The following is a 27,017-nucleotide window of genomic DNA, read 5'->3' on the forward strand; positions in this document are numbered from 1 at the left end:
CCGTTTTTAAAACCGGTCTAATTTTCACATACGAACTCGGATTTCGACATTCCATATATCAAAATCGATCAGAAAAAAATTTCGGATCCGTCCATCCCCTACCTTGTCAGGGTCAAAAAAATTTATTTTGGTCAAAAAGTGGTCACAAGATCCTCTTTTCGTGGTCACAAGCTTTTTGTTGATTTTGAGCATGTCTTCTAAAATTTTCACAGGTCACGCCTTTCACTTGTTTAAGCTCATATTTTCTGTGGTTACTTTTTTATGCTCCTAAGTGAAGAAAAAATATCAAAAAAATAAAAAGAAAAAGTCAAAGAATCCCAAAAAAACAACGACAGCCTAAACATAGAGAAAAAAGAGGGGCAAAAGTGGAACAATATCTAGAGGAGCACATAGAGAGCGCCATTTGAGCTGTGTTTGCGTGTGTTGATTTCTGCCTTGTTCCTAATCATATTCTTGTTGTTCACATTACTTGATACATCTGGTACTTGGAACGCGAGTAGGCCAGCAACTAAGACAAGTACTTGTGATACTTATTCAGCTTTGCTATTCAGTTGTGAATTTTGCTATTCCTTGCTACTATATTGTGTCTGTCTAAGCTCCACTTTCTTCTAACCAAGTACAGGTTTGCCTTGCAACTGTTACACTCAAGCTACAACGGTATCACAGTCACCGACCGATTGCACCGCCTGTTGCTTTGGTAAGAACACTTGTAAGACCGTGGTAAGACGCTTGAGAGTTGAGTGCCTTATTTTTTCCTTATCCACAACCTAAGTAGTTGATAGGGATAATACTTTTGTGTTGTCTTTTGCTGTCTTCTAACAATGACAGGTTGTTCGTATCCACCGACTTATAATGGTATAGGTGCTGATGATTACATGGAGTGGGAAATTGCCATAGATAACATATTTGCTACTCGCTTTATGTGTCCAAGGAGGAAGGTAAAAAAATGCATCTAGTATTTTGTGACATTCTGCTTTATCTTGGTGGGAGTCTTTAGATCCTTCTGATAAACCTCAAACTTGGAATGATATGAAAGATCTTATGAGAGAAAATTTTGTTAATCCATCTCTTGTAATTAATTCAAATGATGAGGTGCATCAACTAGATCAATCTCTTGTTATTCCTCCTGCTATGCCTAACCTTTTACAGGACAATGTACAAAAGAGCGAGGATGACGTGACAGAAAATGAGGAGCTCACAACCTCATATGCAAATTCAGAACCATCACTTCACAATGCACCTATTACTCTTGCTGAAAACACAGGTAATGCCCATGGTGCTACACTCACAGAAGGTGAGAATTGTTTTAATGTACTAAATTCTTCCACACACCATGCTATCATAGAGCAATTGTTAGTGGAACCCTCTCTTGATTTATCTTTGTCCCATGATAATTTGCTTGATGTTCCTTGTGATAAAGATGAATTAGTTGATGATGCTTCAGTTTTACATGTTTTGGAACCAGTCACTTGTGCTAAAAATAAACATGTTATTCATATTGCTACTAAAACTGATGAGTTTAAACTGTTGTCTTCTTTACATACTTTGGGTTATATTGAATTTGATGTTTTGTATAACCTAGATTGTTTGGAGGAGAGCCTATTTAAATATGTTGATTTTCCTTGGTTTTCTAAACATACATATCATGTTATTGGCAAATATAACAACAAGGGACAATATATGATACATCGAGTATACATTCGTAGTAATATGAATTCTACTTTTGTTGTACAAGATTATGTTCATTTAGAGGGCAGCCATAATAATACAAACATTTTCTCATGTTCCTCAAAGAAACAAGTTCACTTCTAAGAAGGGGAGCATTGTTGGTTGCTACCTATGTCTTCTAGATCATCTATTCCTGCATTGTCTTTGGTTAGTTCTAATCTTTTGCAGGATAGTGTTGACATACATCGTGTGCATTCAGATCATGGGGTCTACATGCTTGCTGAAATTTTTATGCGAGATGAAATGCTACAAACTTGGAAACATAGTCACGTTCTTTCTCACAATTATTTCAGTCCCCTTTGTTTTCGCAACCCCGTTCTCCTTTATGTTGTGCAGGATCAGTTTCAAGCACAATCGACGCCGAGGACGGCTTTTCGTCAAGAAGGGGAGGATGATGAGGACATGACACCCATGCATATGACCATGTTTGGCACATGGTATGGAGGGGTAGGAGGCCAGCAAGGGTGTCTAAGTCTAGAAGGAGGTCCGAGGCTAATTCGGTTCGAGTCCCCGAGGTGGAGGCCCAAAGCAACTCAAGTTCGAGTCTGCCTCGGCCTCCAGGACTAGTCTGCCTTAAACTGGTCACCCAGGACGCATCTAGACTCCGTTTTCGATGATCCACATATGGATGGAAAGCTAATTGGATAAGGAAGTCAACCCAATTGTTTTCATGTCAAAATCCCTTCGGAATCAACGGGAATCGTCGAAACAAGTCAGTGTCCAGAATCTATCAGGGTGCTGCGACACCGTCTTTTGGTACGTTGGACCGTGTATCGTGTTTGGGCCCATTAGGGGGGCGTGTCCAGGGGGGTGACGCCCAAGACTCTATAAATACCAGACATCACTCTCATTAAGGTTTGGGTTTTGTTTAGTTCTTGATTTTCTCATGAAACAGACATCATTTTGCTGCAACTGTGCCGCCAAGGCTGCTTGCTGTGAACCAGAGCCCCAGTTCTTGATCGTGTTCGCCTGTGGCGATTAGTCCTTTCGAATAAAGACTTGAACTCTTTCTTATTATCATAAGCCTCATATTTATTTGCAATTTCAAATTGTGTTTATCTCGTTCTTGCTTGTGTTCTCGATTCGCTTGCAGGAAAGCCTTCTCGGCGAGGTCAATCGCGTTCGCGTGGTTGATAACCAACGGAGCAGTGCTGTAACGGTTGCGGGGTTCCGAATCAGTCTTGGTTCGAAGCCTAGATTATGAACGTCGAGTCTCCACCAATCGACGCTATCATACCTTTCGGAAGATTGGGCCTAGTCTACATCAGCATCCACATGGAGGTTGGGGACGTGGTTTGCGCCCTGACCACCATGCTGAGCTCGATGCATGACATTGTCGCCCTAGTTGGCCAGGTATGATATGACCATGCTTTCGACCCTTATGTTCTCCTTCTGTGTCTCTAAGTCTTGCCTTCTTCGCAGATCCTTATGGCCCGTAGCCAGGAGAAGTCCCAGTTCCTTGTTGAGGAGATGCGGCGGAGTGTGGGGCTAGCCTCATAGCTCACCGCCGCCCGTCAGGAGGTGGCCAAGCTTGCCCCTATCGCCCGGGAGGTGGCTGACCTTCGAGTCAGGGAGAAGGACGCTCATGATGACGCCCGAGAGGCCAAGGAGAAGCTCGTGGCCCTGATCGAGAGGGCATGCATGGACATCATGGAGGTCGAACGGCTACGGAAGGAGTAGGACGATTTGCTTTGGGCCATGGAAGGGCTCCGCACGGGGACTGAGCTGGCTCGCTAGGAGCATGCCATCGCTCAACAGTGGATCGGCCACCTCGAGAATGTGCTACGGAGGGAGAGGGACCTGAAGCTTGCAGCCGAGGGCATGTCTGCCAGGCTCACCACGGAGGTCGGGTAACACCAAGAAGAGGTCCAATGCCTAGAGGTCGAGGTGACCCAGCAGCGCGATGAGGTGCACAAGCTTTGGGAGGATGTGGATGGTAAGTCCCCAGTTTCCCTTGCTATCTTTCTCCCTGGAATCCATGGTAAGCCTTTTGACATGGTCGGTACGTGACTTGGGTAGGTCTCGATGACTAGCTCGGGGCGGAGGTGGTGAAGAGCCATGGCCTAGATAAGGAGCTCAGCAAGGTGAAGGACACCCTCTAGAAGGAGAGAAATGAGCATGACAACCTACGCATCGCTGTTCAGCTAGTCTACAATGAGCTCGAGCTAGCTTCAGAGCAGGAGACATGCTCGCTCGTGGTTCGCGCTACCCGGATCATGACCAAACATGTGATATGGCAAGGAGCGTGATTCACTTTGGCATTCACCGATCATTCGCGATCGCCCGTTCTCATTACGAGAACATCTATCTAGTGACAATGAGCCAAGGCTTCGCGCCCATCTATACCAACGCCGAGCTGGACAACATCAAGAAGGAGGTGGCCCCCTGGTGCATGACCTTTCCGCCAAGATAGCGGATGAGATCATCCCTCTGAGGGGCTAGTTTAATCAGATAGGTCAGGCGATGCACTTGTAATAAGCGGACAACTTACAACCCTTTTGTTTCATCTAAACAAGCTTGTTTTTTCATTTGAACAAATTTGTTCTTTCTCCCTTTTTATGTGTAAAAAGGGGTTAATGCGTTCTGACCCTTCCTGTTGTTAAGACCGTAGAGCTCAAGGTGTGGGCGGGAAACCTAGTCATGCTGGTAAGCAAGAGTGTCATAGTCGTTGGGGCATAGGTTCCTTGCAGTCCGACTAGTTTTTCTCGGCGTTCGTTTCCGCAAAACCTTGCCTCTAGTTCTTTAACGTGAGAAAGGGTCGGGCACGGTGACTATTTTAGAAAGGGTATATGTATACCCTTACCAGCCCCTGAGTAAGACCCGACCCTTTGCCGTTGCTAGGGTTGGGTTTCACTAAAGATCAAGAAGACGATAGCGAAACTAGTAGGGGAAAGCATTTTTTGTTTCAAAAACGTTATTCTTAGTTTTCGTACGTATCCCCTCCCTAGGATCCCAGCCATCGTTCTATGACCGCGCATTCGGTCTCCTTACGAGTCCAACTTCCCTTGAGCCCCCATGTGTTGCGGGGGTCCGGTCGAGGGGTCAGCTCGTCTTTGTGATCGTCACCCCATCCACAGTTTCCACAACTGGAGGGGTTAAGCTAACGTCACTTGCCTCGATGGCTCGAGTGTCGTGCTCGGTAAGCTCGCTAACGGGCATGTTCGAGTGGAATCTAGATCCATTGTTCGTAATAGGGTTGGCATAGACCTCATGTGGCATTCCGGAGACCAATTCAGGTGGCCCACTGGCATCTCCTCGATGGAGATTATGTGGGCATGGCTTGAGGTTAGGATCGAACGAGAAGGTCAAGATGACTCTGTCCGCTTCTGAGTGGGTCGGGCAAAGGCCGCTGGGGCTCATCTATGTTTTCTCCCCTAGCTCTGTTTGATGCGAGGCGGCCTTGAGCCCTTCGCGGGCTAGCCTTTGAACCCCGGTTAGTTGTCGCTCATGTTGAATGAGACAACTGTCGCTTCATGTCACGATGTGAAGCGTTGTGATGCAATAATTACATATGTGATGCATGGATGCATGGATGAATGAATGCTCATGAACTGGAAAATTAAAGTGGTGGTTGGTAAAGTTACCTCGATGGCTCGAGTGATAGGTTCGGGGAGCTCTTACTGGATATGTTTGAGTGGAATCCGGGTCTATCGTTCGTGATGGAGTCGGCATAACCCACATGGGGCATCCTACTGCTCCTTACCCGTCTCTCGGTAGCAGCCTGAGCCGTCTGATCGACTTGGGTGACCCGCTAGCATAGGACTTACCTACAGAGATAGAGGATGAGATCATCCCGCCTAAGAAATTAGTTAGGCAGATAAGTCAGGCGGCGAACTTGTAATGAGTGGACAAGCTCTTAAATTTTGTTATGGCCAAATAGATTTTTAGCCCTTCTCCCCTTTTTATATAAAAAGGTTAATGCATTTTGACCCCATCCGTCGCTAAGGTTGTAAAGCTCAGGGTGCGGGTGAACAAACTCTGATCACACTGGTGAGCAAAAATGTCATAGCCGCTGGGCGTAGGTTTCTTGCAGTCCGACCAGTTTTACTTAGGGTTTGTTTCCACAACCCTTGCTTCTAGATCTTAACATGAGAGAGGGTCAGGCATAGAGGATGTTTGCTAGGTGGATATACTCTTAAATGCGTTTCGACTCTTTCTGTAGTTAAGGCTTAAGAAGCTCGGGGTGCGGGGAAAAACTCTTATCATGCTGGTGAGCAAAAACGTCGTAGCCACTGGGGCGTAGGTTTCTTGCAGTCAGACTAGTTTTACTCATCGCTTGTTTTCGCGACCCTTGCTTCTAGGTCTTAACATGAGAAAGGGTCAGGCATTGAGAATGTCTACCAGATAGATATGCTCTTATTAGCCCCCGAATGAGGCCCGACCCCCTGTCGTTGCTGGGGTCGGGTGTCACTAAAGATTGAGGAGTTGATAGCGAAACAGATAAGAGAAATCGTGCATAAATTTAAGGATAAAAGCAACATAGGTGTTCGATGTTCCAGGCGTTGATGAAGACTTCCCCATCGATGGTCCTAAGCTTGTAGGTTCCTGGTCGGAGAACCTCCATGATGACATATGGTCCCTCCCATGGTCGACAGAGCTTATGGCGGTTCTTGTTGCCTTGGATGAGGCAGAGCACTAGGTCTTCGACGTTGAAGGTCTGACCCCGCACTCAACGGCTATAGTATCGGCGCAACGCTTCCTGGTACTTGGACGAGCGAAGAAGGGCAACATCGCACGCTTCATCTAGCCGGTCCATGGCATCCTCAAGGGATGCCTTGGCTCCCTGTTCATCGTACGCCCTGACCCTCGGTGCTCCATAGTTGAGGTCAGTCGAGAGGATAGCATTAGAACCGTAGACCATGAGGAATGACGTGTAGCTGGTGGGCCAGCTAGGGGTTGTCCTTAGGCTCCAGAGCACCATGGGAAGCTCCGTGACCCATCGTCTGCCAAACTTGTTCAACTGGTTGAAGATCCTAGGCTTGAGGACTTGTAGGACCATGCCGTTTGTGTGCTTGACCTACCCGCTCATGTGGGGTGCGCCATGGTGGCCTAATCGACGCGGATGTGGTATTCATCATAGAATCAGAGGAACTTCTTCCCAGTGAACTGCGTGCCATTATCCATGATAATGGAGTTTGGGACTCCAAAGCGATGGATGATGTCAAGGAAGAACGACATGGCTTGCTCGAACTTGATCGTGGAGATTAGTAGAGCCTCTATCCACTTTGTAAACTTGTCTATGACAACAAGCAAGTCCGTATAGCCCCAGGCACCCTCCAGAGAGGTCCGACTAGATCGAGCCCCTAGACCATGAATGGCCATGTGATGGGGATTGTTTGGAGTGCATGGGCCAGCAGGTGGGTCTGTCGAGCATAGTATTGACACCCTTCACATGTGCGCATAATTTGTTCAGCATCGGCTACTATGGTCGGCTAGTAGAAGCCTTGTCAGAACGCATTTTCGACCAGGGTCCTAGCTGTGGCATGGTGCCCGTGGACCCCACCGTGGATATCACTCAACAACCGCTTCCCTTGTTTGATGGGGATGCAGCACTGGAGGATCCTGGTGTGGCTTCGCCTGTAGAGCTCACCCTCAATAAGGACAAAGGAATTGGCACAATGCGTGAGCTACCGAGCCTCCATTTTGTTCGTCGACAACGCCTCACAAAGGAGGTAGTCGAGGTAAGGCGTCCCCCAATTGGCTAGAGGGTCAGGCTCTATCGCTGGATCCTCATCAAGCTCTATGGCTTCGAGGTCGAATGGAGCTACCGGCTGGTTAGCCCTCGAGCCTAGGGTAGGTGGCCCATCATTGGTCTATTCTAGCTCCTCATAGTGGACCGAGGGCTTGTACTAATCACTGGCGAAGATGCCCGTCAACATCGGCTCTCGGCTGAACACCATTTTCGCCAACGCGTCAGCCGCCTCGTTGAGACGCCTCGGGATGTGATTGAGCTTGAGATTGTCGAACTTGTCTTCTAGTTGGCAAACTTCTCAGCAATACGCAGCCATCTTTGCATTGTGTCAGCTTGATTCCTTCATGACTTGGTCGATGACCAACTGGGAGTCGCCCCGGACATCAAGTCATCAGATACCTAACTCGATGGCGATGCGTAGGCCATTGATGAGTGCCTCATACTCGGCCACGTTGTTGGAGGAGGGGAAGTGGATGTGAACCATGTACCTCATGCGTAACCCGAGGGGCGAAATGAAGACCAGCCCTGTGCCGGTGCCTTTCTTCATCAGCGATCCATCAAAGTACATCGTCCAGTACTCTTGGTCGACGACTGCCGGTGGCATTTGGACCTCGGTCCACTCTACAATGAAATCAGCCAGCACTTGGGACTTGATGGCCGTCCAAGGGGCATATGAAATGCCTTGACCTATCAGCTCAAGTGCCCACTTCATGATTCTTCCTGTGGCATCCTGGTTTTTGATGACTTCACCGAGAGGGAAGGACATTACGATCGTCACTGGATGTGACTCGAAGTAGTGACGCAACTTTCTCTTGGCGATAAGGATAGTGTATAGGAGTTTCTAGATTTAGGGGTAGCGAGTCTTAGAATCGGACAAGACCTCACTAATGAAGTACACGGGACACTGCACTTTGAGGGCGCGTCCCTATTCTTCTCGCTCTACCACTAGGGCGACGCTGACCACTTGCGTGGCGGCCGCAATGTAGAGCAGAAGCGGTTTCCCGTCGGTCAGAGGGACGAGGATCGGGTCCTTCGTTAGGAGCTGCTTGACCATGTTAAGAGCCTCTTGGGCCTCGGGCGTCCATTTGAAATGGTCGACCTTCTTCAGAAGCCGATAGAGGGGGAGACCTCATTTGCCGAGGCGCGAGATAAAATGGCTGAGCGCAGCGAGGCACCCTGTAACTCGCTATACCCCCTTTATGTTCTAAATTGGGCCCATCCTCGTGATGGCCGAGATGTTCTCTGGGTTGGCTAAGATGCCACGCTCGGAGATGATAAAACCCAGCAACATACCCCTTGGGACCCCAAAAATAGACTTCTCGAGGTTGAGCTTAATGTCGTTTGCTCGGAGTTTCATGAAGGTCTGCTCTAGGTCATCCATGACCTTGTCAGCCCATTTCGACTTGACCACGATGTCATCTACGTAGGCCTCAACGGTTCGCCCAATGAGATCCCCGAAACACTTGAGCATGCAGCGTTAGTACGTAGACCCGCGTTCTTTAGACCAAATGGCATTATGATGTAGCAGAATGACCCAAACCGGCTGATGAAAGAAGTTGCGAGCTGGTCAGACTCTTTCATGGCAATCTAGTGGTACCCAGAGTACGCATTAATGAAGCAGAGGGTTTCGCACCTCGAGGTCGAGTCGACTACTTGATCTATACGTGGCAAAGGAAATGGATCCTTTGGACATGCCTTATTGAGACTCGTGTGGTCAACACACATTCTCTATTTCCCATTCTTTTTTCATACAAGGATGGGATTGGCTAACCACTTGGGATGACACACTGCCTTCATGAATCCAGCCACCAAAAGCTTTGTGATCTCTTCGATGATGGCCATGTGCTTCTCCTCGTCGAAGTGGCGTAGGCGCTGCTTCACCGACTTGGAGCCTGGCTAGATCTTCAAGGCATGCTCGGTGACTCTCCTCAGGATGCCTAGCATGTCTGAGGGTCTCCACGCAAAGATATCTCAGTTGGCGCGGAGGAAGTCGATGAGCATGCTTTCCTATTTGGGGGAAAGCATGGTGCCGATGTACACCACTTTGCCCTCAAAGCTGCTAGGGTCTATGAGGACCTCCTTAATGCCCTCCATGGGCTCAAAGGATCTAGTCGACCGCTTGGAGTCGGGTGCCTCCTCGGCAGTCCCTTCCTTGATGACCGCAAGCTCCTCAGAGGCGATGATTGCTGAGGCATGCTCGCAGCAATCAACCTCGCACTCGTAAGCACGCTAGAAAGTGGTGCCGACGATGATGACCCCACGCGAGCCTGGCATCTTGAGCTTTAGGTAGGTGTAGTTAGGGACGACCATGAACTTTGTGTAGCATGGTCATCTTAGGATGGCGTGGTAGGTCCCATGGAATCTAACCACCTAGATGGTGAGGGTCTCCATCCTGTAGTTGGTTGGATCCCTGAAGGTGACGGGTAGGTCCATCTGCCCGAGCGGTATGGCTTGATTCCCTGGCACGATGCCATGGAAAGGCTCCCTGGTCGGTCGGACGTGTGACCGGTCGATGCCCATGGCATCGAGTGGCTCAGCGTACATGATGTTGAGGCCGCTGCCTCCATCCATCAGCACCTTGGTGAGACACTTCGTGCCAATGATTGGGTCAACCATGAGCGGATACCTCCTTGGCTACGGGATGCTATCCGGTGGTCGAATCGGTCAAAGGTGATGGCGGACTCCAACCACCAGAGCAAAGACGGCGTGGCCAGTTCAGCCGTGTAGACCTCGCAGCGTGTGATCTTTTGGCGGCACTTAGAGTCATAGGCTGCCATCCCACCAAAGATCATGAGGCAGCCATCTAGGGTTAGAAAGTCGTCATCCTTCCCCTTGGAGTCGTCTATCACCGACTTCAGCTACTTTCTCTAGTTTCCCTTGTTAGAGCCACCGGACAGGAACCGATTCATGAGGGCGCAATCCTTGTACAAATGCTTGATGGGGAAGGCATGGTTTGGGCACGGCCCCTCCAGCAGCTTCTCGAAGTGGTTGGGAGCATTTTTAGTGGGCGCCCGGCCACCTTTCCGCTCAATAGTGGCCACAAGTGAGCCTCCATGCTGCTGCTTGTTCTTCTTGTTCGGACGGTTAGAGGGGCCCTCGCCAACGTCCTAGTCCTGCCTCGCTTTGCCTTTGGAGCGATCAAAAATCGCTCCAACCGCCTCCTCGCCTGAGGCGTGGCTGGTCATGATGTTGAGGAGCTCCTTAGTGGTTTGAGGGCCCTTATGTCCTAGCTTGTGAACCAGGGACTCACAGGTGGTCCCGGACAGGAAGGCTCCGATGACGTCGGTGTCGGCGACATCAAGCAACTCATTACATTGCTTGGAGAAGCATCGGATGTACTCATGAAGAGTCTCTCCAGACTTCTGTTGGCAATTTTTTAGATCCTAGGGGTTCCTAGGGCACATGTAGGTGCCCTAGAAGTTTCCCATAAAGATCTCCTTCAAGTTTGTAGTCCTCAAGCAAGCCTGTAGTCCTCAAGCCACAAGTCGGGGTTCGTCTCCTCGGAGTACTTCAGGACGTTGGTCGGCGGTTGATACCGCAGCGGGAAAGCCACGTTGAGGATGTGCTAGCCAAAAGCCTGGGCCCTCGGCTAGTTGGGGCTTGGCCTTAGGTCTTCTCCACTATCATAGCATCTGTCGTGACGAGGATGGTAGTCACAGCCGGCCTCCTCTATCTTGTCACCCTGTCCACACCTACGGGCGTCTAGGGTGTTGCATGCATCACGGTTGAGGAAGAGATGCTCATGCACCGGGCCCATGGCAAGTCCCTCGCCATCACGTGGTGCTTGGTGGAGGGGCACGTCCCAGCCACATCATCCCAAAGACATGCTCTAACTAGCATGGAGCTCACATCACTGAGACAGCGAGCTTTCTGCCTGTTGCACCGCTACTCGCTCGAGCAGCGTGCGAAACTCATGGTGGGCCTGATGGTCTTTAGGTGTCGTGGGCTCTAGGAGCCTTCGGAGTAGGGCCGCCATGGCAGCTATGTTCTGAGTCACCGGCGTGAAGTGTGGGAGGCCTTCATCGTCCTCGATGATCCTCTGGTTTACATCACGGGCGATGGCACTAGCGCGGCCACAATCATCATGGCGCTCGATCTCACGTTCGAGCTCTGCGCGCTCCTGCTCTAGCTGAAGGCGCGCATCTTCGAGCTCCTGATGTCGTGCCCTTAGCTATTCCACCTGCATGCGGGGAAGGGTCCCCGCATCTTCTTCGACTTTATCATTGAAGTCGTTCGGTGGGGTAGCCCCTCTCTCATGGATGCTTTCGACGCGTCCTTCAGGGGTACTATAGGGTTGAGATGGCGGACTAGAGGGGGGTGAATAGTCTTTTCTAAAATTAATCGCGTTGGCTAACCGAAACAAGTGCGGAATTAAAACAATCGGTCTAGCCAAGACTACACCCCCCCTATCTATGTTCTTTAGCACCTTCCAAAGATACTAATCAAGCAACAAAGGTGTCGGGCTAGCTAGAGTTCACCTAACCAATTCTAGGAGCAAGGTCACACAAACCTATGCCACTAGTACTTTAAGCAACAAGGGAGCTCCTACACATGCTAGTAAGCAAAAGCACAAAGCCACCTAATGCTCACTAGCAATGCTCAATAACAAGGCAACCAATGCCAAATTAGAGAGCGCAAATACTTAGCTACACAAACTAAGCAAAGTGACTAACAAGGTTACACAAACCAAATTAGCCACGCAAGGGAGCTACTTCTATGCTACATAAGCAAGAAGGTAACTAGTAAGCTACACAAGCTAACTAATTACAAGAGCAACTACACAAGCATAATGTATATGAAAGTAATTACAAGCTTGTGTAATGAGGATGCAAACCAACGGGAAGAACAAGGTTGACACGGTGATTTTTCTCCTGAGGTTCACATGTTTGCTAACACGCTACGTCCCTGTTGTGTTGACCGCTCACTTGGTGGTTCGACGGCTAATTGGCATCACCTGCCAAGCCCGCACGTCGGGCACCACAAGAACCTACCCCAAAGTAAGGGTAGCTCAATGACATGCTCAACTAGAGTTGCTCTTTGCGGCTCCCACGGGGCGAGCACAATGCCCCTCACAAAGCTCTTCTCCGGAGCACCGCACAAGCTTCTTGTGGGCTTCAACGAAGACCACCACCAAGCCATCTAGGAGGTGGCAACCTCCAAGAGTAACAAGCACCACCGGCTTGCAACTTGATCACCTAGTGCCACTCGATGCAACCTCACGATGCAGTCGCACTAGAATCGCTCTCTCACACAATCGAATGATCACTATCAAGTATATGTGAGATGGAGGGCTCCCAAGCACTACTACACAAGCCACCAAGGCTCTAGTGTGCTCAGCTACCGGCCCAAGGCCGACCATGGCTTCTATTTATAACCCCACGAACAAATAGAGTCGTTACCCCTTCACTGGGCAAAAGTCAGGACGACCGGACGCTCTAGTCCGATCGATCGGACGCTGGACCTCAGCGTCTGGTCGTGCGATGCATGCCACGTGTCCCCTGCTTCAAATACTGTTTGCCCAATCTCAACGGTCATTAGTCGACCGGACGCAGCAGCTTGAACTGACCGGACGCAGCAACCCCAGCGTCCGGTCGTTTCCAGTAAGGTACCAGACATGACCGGACACGTCCGGTCGATCACGATCGGACGCAGCACCAGCGTCCGATCACTCTCTAGCCTTTCTGCTCTGCCTGCGTCACCACACGTCACCCTGACCAGATGCACACAGTCAGCGTCCGGTCACTTCTAGCACCAGCGTCCGGTCGATGACCGACGCCTGCTCGCTGACAAGCACTACTGACCGGACGCTGGAACCCAGCGTCCGGTCACTACTTGACCAGTGTCCGGTCCACTCTGTGAGACCCTATCTTTTCGGAACAGGGTGCCGGTGGCACCATCAGACTGTCCGCACTCTACAGGCGGACACTCCACCGGTGGAGTTTCGAACCCTTCTCACCTCTGTTCCATCGACGAGTTGATCCACATCAACTCCAACTTCATCTCCTTTGGAAATGTGCCAACACCACCAAGTGTACACCGCTATGTGTATGTGTGTTAGCATTTTCACAATCATTTTTCAAAGGATTAGCCACTCAACTTGCCACGCCACTCAATGCTAGCGACGATGCAAAGTTAGATCACTCGAGTGGCACTAGATGACCGATATGCAAATAAGTTTGCCCCTCTTGATAGTACGGCCATCTATCCTAAACCCGGTCACAAACTTCTCTACACACCTATGACCGGTGAAATGAAATGCCCTAGGTTATACCTTTGCCTTGCGCATTCCATTCCATCTCCTCCAATGTTGATGCAACACATGCACCAACATGATCGACAATGATATGATCCACTTCATATCATCACGTGATCATATTGGTTCATCGATCTTGACTTCACTTGCTTTTCACCGTTGCCTTCGTCCATCGGCGCCAAGTCTTGCTCAAGCTTCACCGCCACGCGGTCCATCGCTCCAAAGCCTCCGACTTACCCTTCACGCTTGCAACCGGTCCATCAAGCCAAGTCTTGTCTTGATCTTCTCCACCTTGATCACATGACTCAATGTCATGTCTCATGTGCAATGAGCTCCTTCATCATCACATGTGTGAGCTTTGCAACATCTCCATGCCATTTTCACCTTCATGGCATATGTTGCTCATACATATGTACCTGTGGACTAATCACCTGTGTATCTCACATAAACACAATTAGTCCACCTAGGTTGTCACTCAATTACCAAAACCATACAAGGACCTTTCAGGTACCTACCATAAAACATTCTCACAAGGGGTGATGGCTCCCCCTACTAGAATCAAAGTCGGATATCGACTCTAAATCTCCCACGAGAAGGTCATGGAAAGACTCCGCGACGTAATCGGCCATTCCCATGAATTCGTCATCCATGGGAGGCGGGCTCATGTGCTCTACTGCGAGGTGACCAACGGTGCTCGTGGCATTGCGCAGATCGAATGGGAACATTGTTGGGGCGTCTTGAGTGAGATATTCCGGGGAGAGCGGCTCCCCTCCGGCAAGCTGCGTCATGACGTTGGTGAAGGAGAAGGTGAGGGAGCGTACATCTTCCTAGGATGGTCAGGGTCCCAGGAAGGCATCGAGTTGACGCTCTAGCCTCCCATAATCAAAGCCGAGGAGCTGGTCGCTCCTAGGGACACGGGCCTCTAGTATGCATAGATGTAGCTCCTCGAAGGCTTCGACGGTTGCGTCAAGGCCGGTGGAGCGAGGAAGTTGGATGGGGGCAGGAGCCCGCGCCAGCTCTCCCTCTGTGGCGACGATGAAGTCTAGGCTCCAGAAGCGCACGTGCGCGCCCGGGACCTAGCTAATGCCATGGCTAGCCATCCGTGGCCTATTGTGGACGACGAGACGTGCAAAAGGCCCCTACCTGGTACGCCAACTGTCGATGTTTTGAATCACCGGCTAGTAAATTTCTAGGTTGCGCATCTGCCCCGGATGGCTGTGCTTGGAGGATACAATGATTTATACTAGTTCGGGCAGAACGTCCCTACGTTCAGTCTGCTACTGCTCGTGTTACCGGCACTTGGTTTGTAGTGGGGTTACAAACAGGCGAGAGAGGGAGAAGGTCCCAAGTCTCTGGTGAAAAAAGTAAGTCTGGTTGAGCTTTTTGTCGACTATCGAGTGCCTAAGCCTCTAGCTACTTAGACATGTTAGATGTGTGGGCATGCCCCCTCCGTGGGGTGCCCTACTTCCCCTTTTATAGATGAAGGGGAAGATGTAGGTTACATCGGAGAGACAGAGAAAGAGATGAGGAGAGGAAGGCTTTCGGGATTGCAACGTCTTCCCTCTCCTTTACGTGGGTCCCATCGGCCCTGTAGATGACGACGGGGACGGCTCCACGTCATGGCCCTGTTCGTCACTGACATCGTACACGGGCGTCGTTAGCCGGTCGTGGCGCTCCATCCCGTCCCAGCGGACGGCATGGCTCGTTGACGTCTCCGCCTGAGGCCGTACGGGGAGTAGGTAGTACAGCGCCGGCACGCCCGATGCTGTTGGCGACGTGCGTCCTCAAACATGGCCTGTCGTGGCATCAGGTCACGTCAAGAAGCGCCTGCTCCCCTCCTGGCGTCCGAAGTTTGACCCTGGACTCATACTTTCAGACCCGTAGTGGTTGGGGGCGGTACAGACCTCCGTCGGGCGAGGGTGAGCCCGCGCCCTCGGGATCGGGCGAGGCGGAGTCCGCGCCCTCGGGGTCGAACGTGATGGGGCTCTGGCCCTTGGGTCCGGGCGAGACCAAGATACGCTCTTGACTATCCGAGGGAGTTAGCGTTCACGGCCATTAGCTTCCTTCTTCCGGATATCCCTGATACTGATACCCGACACAAACTAACAAATGTGGCCATCCGTTGAAAACAGACCATACGCCTTGTTGCATGGGCACCTAAACGCGACTTGTGGCTCGAAAATTTATAGTAGTCGTGTCATCTGTTCAAATATTTCAATCGGGATAACACTCTGGCCACATCTTAGAATGGGACTATCATCGCTAGATACGAGTTCTTCTAACTCATATGAGCACTGATCATAAGTCCGGATGACATAGAGATAAAGTGGTTAAAAAGTAAAAAAAATGACCTAAGAAACGCTTTATTCTTTATTATTAGGTATACATATAGAGTAGAGATGGATATAGATATAGTTAAATGTGCGGATAAACTCATGACTTGTTAAGCACAAAGGAGCTTTTGACTTTTGAGAGGGTGTATGATACCGGTACATATCTGTGCCTTCATCAGGTGCATTTCCTGTGTTCGTGTAGCATTAGCACAGCCAACGATATGATTAGCGCTTGCTCCGTTCCATGCCCCGCTGAACGTATCACAAGCATCATGCCTTCCGGATGACACGTCGGAGTCGCGCCCACATTACGAGCACACAAACATGTCAAAACAACGAAGCAGGACTGCAGGAGAGTGCTAGACACGAACCTGTGGCCGTACCATTTTCTTCATTCCGTCCGAGCGCAGTCAGTGGGCCCTGCGACGAACCTTTTATTTCTGCCGCAAGCCCCCGACCCGGCGCCCGGCCGGCCACCTCCTCCGTCCGGTTGCACCGCGTCGACATTTTCTCCCCAGTCCCAGGTCCCAGCACATCGACGTCCGATCAATGGCGAGGCCTCCCGCGCTGGCCCGGTCTCCTCTAGTTTATCCGGCCTGCGTTGGTTGGAGCTAGTGAGCTAGGCACAGTTGTTGGCCGCGGCTGATGGGACCGGGGCTTACTGTACGAGTTAATTACGACCGGGTCCGATCGCGCCGAAAGCGCCGGCAGTCCGAGCCACTGCGACGCTCGCCTCGCGGCGGCGGCGCCGCGCCTACCCTAGTCGTTACCGGCCTTGGGAATTCGGGACTCCGGCTAACCTTTTCCGTTTAGCGTGGGGGGTGTGTCTGTGAGTGTGTGTGGGTGGAGAGCCGTGGATCGGAGCAGCGTCCGTCCGTGCTGCCTGTAAAGCGCAAAGGCTGTTCTGTTTTTCGGGGACGCTGGTGCCCGTCGCTGCGATGGACGGATATTGTGCTGGTGGGCGGCCGCCTTTTGCTGCAGATTCCGCCAGCTGCCGCTGTGTGGTGCGAGTGAGTGGAATCATGCTGTCCGCTGGTTGCAGGGCTGTGTATGGATCGTGCTCGCACGAGCGCTGGATGCCGAGGCGTGTCTTGACCAAGAGCTGGTCGGGGCTGCCGCTACGGGAGAGGACGACACGGTCGTGGATGCCACGGATGACATCCAATGCACGACCCCCGCCGATAGTCGCCTCTAGGGTTTCATGGAGCGAGTCACGATGGTGAGGCAGCCGCCGCTCCTCGAGCTGTCCGGAGATGATTCGGCCCCGACAGTCGCCCATCGACCATGCTCCCCAAGAGGAGCAGGCGGATAGTGGCGCAGAGTCAGTCCCACATCCCGGTGGCCAAGCGAAGCGAGCACCTTGTCTTAAAGCGCCTGGGACAAACCAGCGGGACGTTGACTCCGTCCACGTCGGCCATGAAGGCGTACGAAGAAATCTACGGTGATGACCCTGGTCACATGGAGGCGCTTCGTGAGCTGCTCCCGCCGAACGGCGACGTGGGTGCGCGCAAGCGGCGCCGCCGCCGCTCGGCTGTGCAGGCATAGGCCTCCTAGCCGGCGCCTCTTTTTCGTGTTGACCAGTTTCCAATGTAATACCATAGATTTCAGTACACTAGAGTTGGTCTGAGCGTCCACGAATAATTTTTTTACCCCCTAGAGCGCCGTTAAGGCGTGTTGTATTAAACTTTTTCTCTACTTTAATACAAAGATGCGCAAATCTTTTACGTGATTGAGAAAAAAAGCCGCCAACCATGGATGATGGATCCATCGTTCCGATTGTCCGGTGATGATGCGCCGATGGCAGGCCCTAGACTGCCTACAGCGCCGGCGTCCTAGGCCTCGTGGCTCTAGGTCCAACAGTTCATTGCTCCTCATTCCTCGGTCGCACTGGGCCGATGGCCGATAGTTTTGGCTTCCAATACAACAATAGTGAAAAAGCTAAAACGTCTTTTAATTTAAAATAAAGAAAATATATAGCAAATAAAGCAAAATCTTAAGTAATTAAGTCTCACCCTATTAATATATAACCTAACATTCTTTTATTGTTTACATGTTGTGATATGCTATGTAATAGTGTAACAATTATTGTGCGCCCTTTTGCATCCTCGAGTCGTGTGTCGATAATGTTTAAATAGTATTGATTAAAACTGGCATATATGCAAGTTGCTGTTGTACTAACCCTATTAAATTATACGAGATTTAACGTTCAATTTTCCTTAAGGAGAATAAAACTAGGTCAACGTAATGGATGCTGAAGCTCCTGTACTGCTAATGGTGCCTCACCTAGGTTTCTTCTATTTGATGTCTCAGACTCGTAGCATATCTTCTATGCTCTTCAACAGTACCCCTTGGTCTTCATTGAAGTGTTGATCACTTGATCTTTACGTTTTCTTTGTCCAAGCCATCCTTGCATCCAAATAAACTAAAATATTATATACTAGCAAACTATATTAATTAATCCATTTGTTCATGTCGTCATTCAACGACCAAAATCATATATGCTAGGTGTCATTTTCCTTACAGACGGACCCTATCCTCTGCTAACTTCTTGCTCCTAGTGAGTGCATCGAGACACCAATTTAGGTTTTATTGATCGATAATTAAACACGAGTTATTGAGACCAATATGTGTTTTACACAATTTATTCATATTGGTTGGTCACATTGATGGCCATGTCCACATACTTCAGATTCAAAGTATGAATGCAATGGATAATCATGAAAGCTAAGGATCTTATGGATTCTAAGTGTCACTTGGTGTTAGGATGCACTTAGAAACCAGAATGACTTTCTTTTTCTTTAGCCATTGAATGCATCTAGGCCCTATTGTGGTGAAGATAGGATTTTGGCGATTGATGAATACAAGTACGTGTGGCTAACATGTATGAGGATCTTGAGATGGAATGTTGACTAAGGTGGTGGTTTAGAGCTAAAGCCTATGAGAGGCTAAAACTATATTGAGAAGAGGCAACATGTAGGATGAGGTCTAGGAGGAGGCTTGGCCATGACCTCATTGCCGAGATGATTATATTACTTTTAATCAATCGTGTACGCTAAGGTTGTAAACCACAACAATATATACTAGGATCACTATATATCTCTCTCTTTTCCTTACTTTTTCACTTTACGCTTTTGGTGCTAATCATAGACTACACATTCTAGTGGCCTTCGGTTAGAAGGAGTGAACCTAGCTACGACTCTACAGAGGTTCTAAGCATAGAAAGGACTACTCCCTCTATCCCATTTTAAATGACGTTTTAGATGGCCACCAAGTACAACATTTATTCCCTGAATCAGGACATCGATCGTGGCCAGATGCATAGAATGTTGAGTGAATCAGGACATGCAAATAAAGTGCCAAAACGTCATTTAAAATGGGACAGAGGGAGTACGCCACACTCAAAGATGCCTGTGGATGATATTTCACTTAGCCTCGCTACAACATTTATGGCCCTGTTCATTTCTCTTATAATCCGTCTTTTTCAGCTTGTTTTTTCAGCTGGAACAGTATTTTTCTCTCGCAACAAATCAGCCGGAACAGTGTTTCGCATGTTTTTTCAGCGAAACGAACGGGTCCTAGTTGACAACGCCTTTTATTTAATTTAATCAATCCTTGTGGACTTATACCCATAGTTTGTATTAGACTTGATTGAATGTAAACTTTGATCTTATGTGGTATTATATTCTTATAACAATATTTTATATGTATCTAAAATCACCTGAATATGAAATTACACGTAATAGCCAATTATGTACCGAATATGTAAGGTATTGATATTTGGTAAAGTTTTAGTATATATATCTAAAATTATCTGAATATAAAATACTATCCGTGTTTAGAAATTTGTTGAGAATGCAGGAATTCCATACGAATCAGGTATGAAAAAAGAGAAAATTTTCTCGTATTCAGAACGGTCAGGCAAGCGAAGTCACCGAATCTCGCTCCAGCGCCTGTGCCAGAACGGCCACCCAAGCGAAGTCACCGAATCCCGCTCCCTCAGGCCCCGCTTCAAAATCCTGGCTCCACCGCTGCCGCCGGATGATCCCCAGCTGCTGCCGCCGCCTCCTGCCATCCTTTTCACAACCCAATGGCCCCCTCCGCCGTAACCTGGCTGCCAACGCCGCGCTGCAGTGGCTGGACAACGAGCTCGCGTCGCTCGCGCTCCCCAAGCTCGACTCCTACGCGTGCGCAAGGCTCCTGCAGCGCTGCATCGCTCGTGGCGACGCCCGCGCCGGCCGCGCCGTGCACGCGCGCGTCGTGCAGCGCGGAGGGGTGGCGCAGCTGGACACCTTCTGCGCCAACGTCCTTCTCAACCTCTACGCGAAGCTCGGCCCACTAGCCGCCGCGCGTAGGCTGTTCGACGGAATGCCGGAGCGGAATATGGTGTCCTTCGTCACGCTCGTGCAGGGCTACGCTCTGCGTGGGGAGTTCGAGGAGGCCGCGGGGCTGTTCCGAAGGCTGCAGAGGGAAGGCCACGAGGTGAACCATTTCGTGCTCACCACGATCCTGAAGGTGCTGGTCGCCATGGATGCTCCTGGGCTTGCCCGCGGCATCCACGCCTGTGCGTGCAAGTTGGGCTATGACAGGAACGCCTTTGTGGGGACAGCACTGATTGATGCCTACTCGCTTTGTGGGGCAGTGTGTCATGCGAGGTGCGTGTTCGATGGGATCGTCAGGAAGGATGCTGTCACTTGGACGGCCATGGTTTCTTGCTATTCTGAGAATGACATTCCAGAGGATGCGCTTAATACTTTCTCCAAAATGAGGATGGCAGGTGCGAAGCCTAACCCTTTTGTGCTTACCAGTGTGCTCAAGGCCGCAGTTTGCCTGTCATCTGCTGTGCTAGGCAAGGGCATCCATGGTTGCGCAGTCAAAACACTTTATGATACTGAACCTCATGTTGGTGGTGCCTTGCTTGATATGTATGCCAAATGTGGAGACATTGAGGATGCCCGCACTGTTTTTGAGATTATTCCTCATGACGATGTCATACTCTGGAGCTTTCTGATCTCCCGTTATGCTCAGAGCTATCAGAATGAACAGGCATTTGAGATGTTCCTCAGAATGATGTGGTCTTCTGTTGTGCCAAATGAGTTTAGTTTGTCCAGTGTTCTGCAGGCTTGTGCTAATATCGCCTTTTTGGATCTGGGCGAGCAAATTCATAACCTTGTTATAAAGTTAGGCTATGAGTCTGAATTATTTGTTGGCAATGCACTCATGGATTTGTATGCGAAATGCAGAAATATGGAAAATTCACTTGAGATCTTGTCGGCATTACAGGATGCCAATGAGGTGAGCTGGAACACAATTATTGTTGGCTATTGTCAGTCTGGTTTTGCAGAAGATGCTTTGAGTGTGTTCCAGGAAATGCGTGCTGCTCATATGCTCTCAACTCAAGTTACATTCTCTAGTGTGCTCCGGGCTTGTGCAAATACAGCATCCATCAAACATGCTGTCCAAATTCACAGCTTGATTGAGAAATCCACATTCAACAATGACACAATTGTTTGCAATTCACTGATTGATACATATGCCAAGTGTGGATGCATTAGGGACGCTCTGAAGGTATTTGAATCTATAATACAATGTGATGTAGTCTCATGGAATGCCATAATCTCGGGATATGCTCTCCATGGACGAGCCACGGATGCTCTGGAACTTTTCGACAGGATGAATAAAAGTGATATAAAGCCAAATGATGTCACCTTTGTTGCTCTCCTGTCCGTCTGCGGTAGCACAGGCTTAGTCAATGAAGGACTCTCTCTGTTTAACTCTATGACGATGGATCATAGAATCAAACCATCTATGGAGCATTACACTTGCATTGTTAGGCTTCTGGGACGTGCTGGCCGTCTAAATGATGCTCTAAAGTTTATTGGGGATATTCCTTCAACACCATCTCCTATGGTTTGGCGAGCCTTGCTTAGCTCATGTGTAGTCCATAAGAATGTAGCTTTGGGAAGATTTTCTGCAGAGAAGGTGCTTGAGATTGAACCACACGACGAGACAACCTATGTCTTACTGTCAAATATGTATGCTGCAGCCGGAATTTTGGATCAAGTTGCTCTTTTGAGGAAATCAATGAGAAACATAGGTGTAAAGAAAGAGGCTGGTCTTAGTTGGGTTGAGATCAAGGGGGAAGTTCATGCCTTTTCAGTGGGATCAGCAGATCATCCAGATATGCGGTTGATAAATGCAATGCTGGAATGGCTAAACCTGAAGGCTAATAGAGAAGGTTATGTTCCAGACATAAACATAGTGTTGCATGACGTGGACGAGGAAGAAAAAGCTCGCATGCTATGGGTGCATAGTGAGAGGCTGGCTTTAGCATATGGCCTTTCTATGACACCTTCTGGCCATCCAATACGGATAATGAAGAATTTGCGTTCCTGCTTGGACTGCCATACTGTGTTTAAGGTTATATCTAAAATAGTTCAACGGGAAATCATCGTTAGAGATATCAATCGCTTTCATCACTTTGAGGAAGGAATATGCTCCTGTGGTGATTATTGGTGATGTTCTATTGTTCATTGATTTATTTGAACATAGGATAGCATATCCTACATAGTGTTATCAGTACAATTTTGTAGGAAATCTTCTTTCCATGACAAGAACTCCAAGATATACATGCATGCTTGATTTTCTGGATGGACTATTCTGAACTGATATGTTGCTTGATCTAAAGAGTACTGCTGCTGATGTCCTGTTTGGCAAATGGTGGTGGGGACCATGGCTTGGCAACGGCACTGGAGCTCATTCCTAGTGCGGCTTCCACACCTCTGCCGCCTAAGGTCTTCACTCCCATCGCCGACTCCTATCTCCAATCCCGCCGCAGCCTCTGCAGTCTCCGGACCCACCACTTCCACCTGCCGCCGGACCCACCACGTCGTGGCTGGTAGGCCGACCAGAGACTCCACGGTGGCAGGCAGGTCCATCCTGGATTTTTGATTGGCCGCTGCGATCATCACTGCAGCATTAAGGACGACGAGGCTGAATTAACAATGCTGCTGTGATACTTGCAGTGGGGGAGCTGAATGAGCAGTTAATGAATCATATGTGCTATTACATCTGCAGTTACCCATAGGGATATATTTAGAGCAGTTCTCAGCTAAGGATATGCTGTCTCTCTCTGCTATAACTGTTTAACCATAGGTTGCTGTTGCTGCTTTAAGTTTTGAGGTTCACAGAAGTCCAATGGCTGATACTACAAGGGAGGAAGTTCATAAACAGGAACTCGAGGTAGTGTATTTCACTTGATGCCATTTCTCTCCTGTATCTTAGATTTTGGACTCGTACAAATATGCTATGGTAACTGATCTGTACCTTCCTTATTCGCTACTCCATTAGAGCACAGGACAATCATGAAATGTAATGTCTCCCTATCATGTAAGCCAGAGAAACAAAAAAATTCTGGTAATTTTAGTTTCTTTGAAGAGAAGGGCGGGTCTGGTGCAAGCGGTAGAGTCTTACCACCTGTGACCGGAAGGTCCCGGGTTCGAGTCGCAGTCTCCTTGCATTGCACGGGCGAGGGTAAGGCTTGCCAGTTGCCACTAACACCCTTCCCCAGACCCCGCACAGAGCGGGAGCTCTCTGCACTGGGTACGCCCTTTTTTAGTTTCTTTGAAGAAAACTTATATATATAGTTAATAACATACATGGAGATACCTGGATATCTGAGGATATTGCATAAGAAATAAATTAATGTCTTTAGTGTAGTTCGCCAGAAATTGATCATGATCTATACCTAATATATCATATGATTGTTGTGAATGTACTGCTCGCAATATATTAGCCTTTTTTATGTGCTAGAGCCTGGAATATAGTTGGCTTTAATGACAGTGAGGTTGAAGTCGTTGGGATGATGGATCAACTAAAAGGTATTTCACAGCGCTGTCAAATTCACTAAGCACTATTGTATATGTGAGCTACCATCAGGAGTTTGTTGTGTTAAAAGAATCAACTGTTGCTGAATGCTGGACATGATCTATTTTATTTGTCAATCTATTGAGGCTTCTCTAGCTTAATCATTTCCTTTTACCACCTCACCTCAGCCTCACTTAACTAATCTGCAGCTTCATGCCTTACCTATATTTATTTTAACGATCTGTTGTTTCAGGTTAGGCCTTATGAAATATATGTTGTTTGTCATGAAGATGATGGTGCCTCACTAGATAATCGAACTGCCTTTAATGGTGCTTAGCTTGGAGCCTGTTGATGGCAACAAAGTGGATCTACATGATTGTGCAAAGGTATTCTCGACTGTTGTCTGTCATTATTGTTAAGTATTTTGATCACTTACACTATGGTGGCCGTGTGGTTCCGCGACCTCGGCAGCAACACGCTGCATCCTCTTTAGTCCCTACCTCGAGCTCTTCATAAGTGGAGCTAATAAATCCTATAATATTTTTAGAGTTATAGGGCCAAGTCCCTGCCTTAACCACGACAAAAAACGTTTTACAGCATCCAGATAGATGGACCACATCTTACCGTCTAGAAAAGAAAACATAAACAGTTTAGAACCCAACTAGAAACATTACACGAAACCAGAACCCAGCCTCGCTCACATCTCCCAGGATACCCCTAGCCTCGAAGGATGTGGACAACAATTCTTCTGCTTTGGTCGGCAGGAAGTTCTTTCCAGTTTGTAGTGTTCAGAAATAAGAAGCTTCTCCCTGTTTTCTCTTGCATCAGCATTCAGCAAGTCAATCTTGCTGGGCTTGCTGCAATTCTTCTCAGTTCGGCAAGTTTAGAGTTGAACTTCGGATGGTGGTCCGGTGGGCAGAGTACCAACTACCCCGGCCCTGACCCATGACCGCAATTTTCAGAAGCAATGACTTCAAATCGTTTCAAGTATATCCTCCTGAAAACACAAACCGTTCCTTAGTTTCCAAAGCCCCCAAGGGCTGCAGCAGAGAAGATATTAGCAACTACAAACTTTTTGACAAATCCTATAATATGGATTCGCCGTGACATGTGGTTCACATTTTCATTTAGAAGAACACAAGTAAACATATTCCACAGACCATCTTGTCGTTACATATTCCATTCCTTGCATCTTTAATTTGTACACCTACTTATCATATTATAGGAAAAGAATGACATAACAAAATATGTATTTATATACATGCAAGGAAATCGTGTCATTTCTAACTATGTACATGTCCGATTTCAGATCTGAACTTTTGAGTGACTGGCTTCTTCATGCCTTTTTGCGAGGAGTTGTATCGCTGTATCCAATGCCCTTCCGTTTTGTCGGGAAGATCATGTAGACAAAGCTTGATAGGAACGCCATCCCTAGAGGCAGGTTCTTGAGAAGCTCGCTGGTGCTGTTGCTAGCGTTGGGGAAGAAGCACCTCTGGAGGCCGGCGTCGCTGAAGGCCACGGTGAGGAACACCACGGCGGCGACGACGGCATGCACGTAGTCCAGCGGCCGAAGGCGAAGTTTCTGGATCTCGCCGAGCGCCCACTCCCGCTCCTCCTGCTCGCCCGAGAAGTTGAAGACGTTGAACCCGTGGGGCGTCGCCATGCAGTAGTAGAGCCTGCTGTCTCGGCCGACGACGCTGTCGGTGAAGGAGGAGGAGGGAGAAGGCGGCGAGGACAGCGACCAGTGTGGCCGTGAGCCACTTGTTGACGGGATGGCACGTCCCGTGGTTGGTGAAAGGACGGGGACAGCGCCTGGTACGCCACCACCGAGCCAGTCGGCAGGAGCTGCGCCAGGTTCGCCGCGCTTGACACCACCTTGTCCGCCACTGTTCGGTCGGCTGCCATGGTAGCAGAGCCGTCGTCCGCACCCTTTTGCACCGTCGGCGGTGCTCTGTCGTTGGTCTGAGCGCCATTAAGGTACTCTTTACTACTGTAACATGTGTGCTGGCTCTAGGTGTTTCTGGGCTCTGGATCGCGCGTGTGGTCTTGTCCATTCGTGCGGAGAGTTGATGTTTATCATAGGTGAATCCTTGTGGAAGTTTGTTGGCGTGTTGATTTGTCTGCTAGTTCATGTGTTGCTTCTCAGCTAGTTCATGTGTTGCTAAATGATAACGATAGCATGACAACGTCCGGGCGGACGGACCCGGCCCATGCCGTGCCTTTACCCTGACCCTGGCACGCTTGCGTCCACATGCGTGACTTATCAGCCATCGCTTCTCTGTATCATGCCTCCAGCGCTACTCCATCTCTCTCTCCCTCTCTCTTCGGTGCGGGCAAACGTCTCAGCACGATGGCGTAGCGGCCTCGGCGTGAGCTGGCTACGACGAGGAGGCCCGAGCGGCCCTTGACATGACGGCGCCGACGGCCCCGATCACGGGTGGACTAGTGCGGCAGGGCCGGCACGAGTGGCTCCCTAGCGGATCTGGCTCCCTCTCCCAGTTGTGTGGGCGCTGTCTCCTTGCTGTGTCGCGTAGCCACCGCCGCCGGTCCACCGCGGGCCGTTGCCTCCGGTGAACTCAACACGCCGAGGAGCCTCCATTCTCCCAAGCAGCATGGAGATGTTGCGCTGCGTTGAGAGCGCATGTTGTAAGCATATGTTTCAGAGGTATGTTGTAAGTTGCTTCGTATGAATGTTGCAAAAAGTAGATTAGGATGTTGCACATGTTGCAAGTGTTTCAGATGAATGTTGCAAGCGTTTGTTCAAAATGTTTTATCTGTTTCATACGTTTGTTTGCAAGCGTTTTAATCTGGATGTTGCATATGTTTTATAAATATGTTGCAAGAATTTTTTTTCAAATGTTGTAGTCTTATGTTGCAACAAGTATTTTCATGTTGTAAGTTGTAAGTGTTTATCTGGAAGTTGCATATGTAATATGTTGCAATGGATATACATATATGTTGCAAGTGTTTTATCTGGACGTTGCATATGTTGCAGTGGCTATACATATATGTTGCAAGCGTATGTTTCTAAATGTTTCGTCTATTTCAGATGTATGCTGTAGCAAATTGTTTTATGTTGCAAGTGTTTTCATTAGCAGGCACGAGAAGTGAGTGTAGGTAGAGGCGGTCCCCGCATGCATGCACAGCA

General features: G+C 49.1%; 1 protein-coding gene and 1 pseudogene across 2 annotated transcripts; one reads left to right on the forward strand and one right to left on the reverse strand.

The window, feature by feature from the left end:
* Nucleotides 1–19,973: 19,973 nt before the first annotated feature.
* On the forward strand, nucleotides 19,974–25,311 carry LOC136528721 (putative pentatricopeptide repeat-containing protein At5g13230, mitochondrial). Of its 2 annotated transcripts, none has more exons than XM_066521696.1 (3): nucleotides 19,974–23,245; nucleotides 24,123–24,255; nucleotides 25,179–25,311. In XM_066521696.1, exon 1 carries the CDS (start codon nucleotides 20,045–20,047, stop codon nucleotides 22,520–22,522), a length of 2,478 nt encoding a protein of 825 aa, XP_066377793.1. In that variant the 5' UTR covers nucleotides 19,974–20,044; the 3' UTR covers nucleotides 22,523–23,245; nucleotides 24,123–24,255; nucleotides 25,179–25,311. The 2 variants fall into 2 exon arrangements, with proteins under 2 accessions (XP_066377793.1, XP_066377794.1); XM_066521697.1 differs by having other exon boundaries at nucleotides 24,128–24,255.
* LOC136528722 (protein DMP5-like) lies at nucleotides 24,280–26,008 on the reverse strand (annotated as a pseudogene).
* Nucleotides 26,009–27,017: the final 1,009 nt, after the last annotated feature.

The sequence above is a fragment of the Miscanthus floridulus genome, chromosome 19 (assembly GCF_019320115.1).
Source record: "Miscanthus floridulus cultivar M001 chromosome 19, ASM1932011v1, whole genome shotgun sequence".
NCBI classification, from domain to species: Eukaryota; Viridiplantae; Streptophyta; class Magnoliopsida; order Poales; family Poaceae; genus Miscanthus; species Miscanthus floridulus.

Coding starts and splice junctions, on each gene's coding strand:
- LOC136528721 (XM_066521696.1), top strand. CDS start 20,045: ATGATCCCCAGCTGCTGCCGCCGCCTCCTGCCATCCTTTTCACAACCC.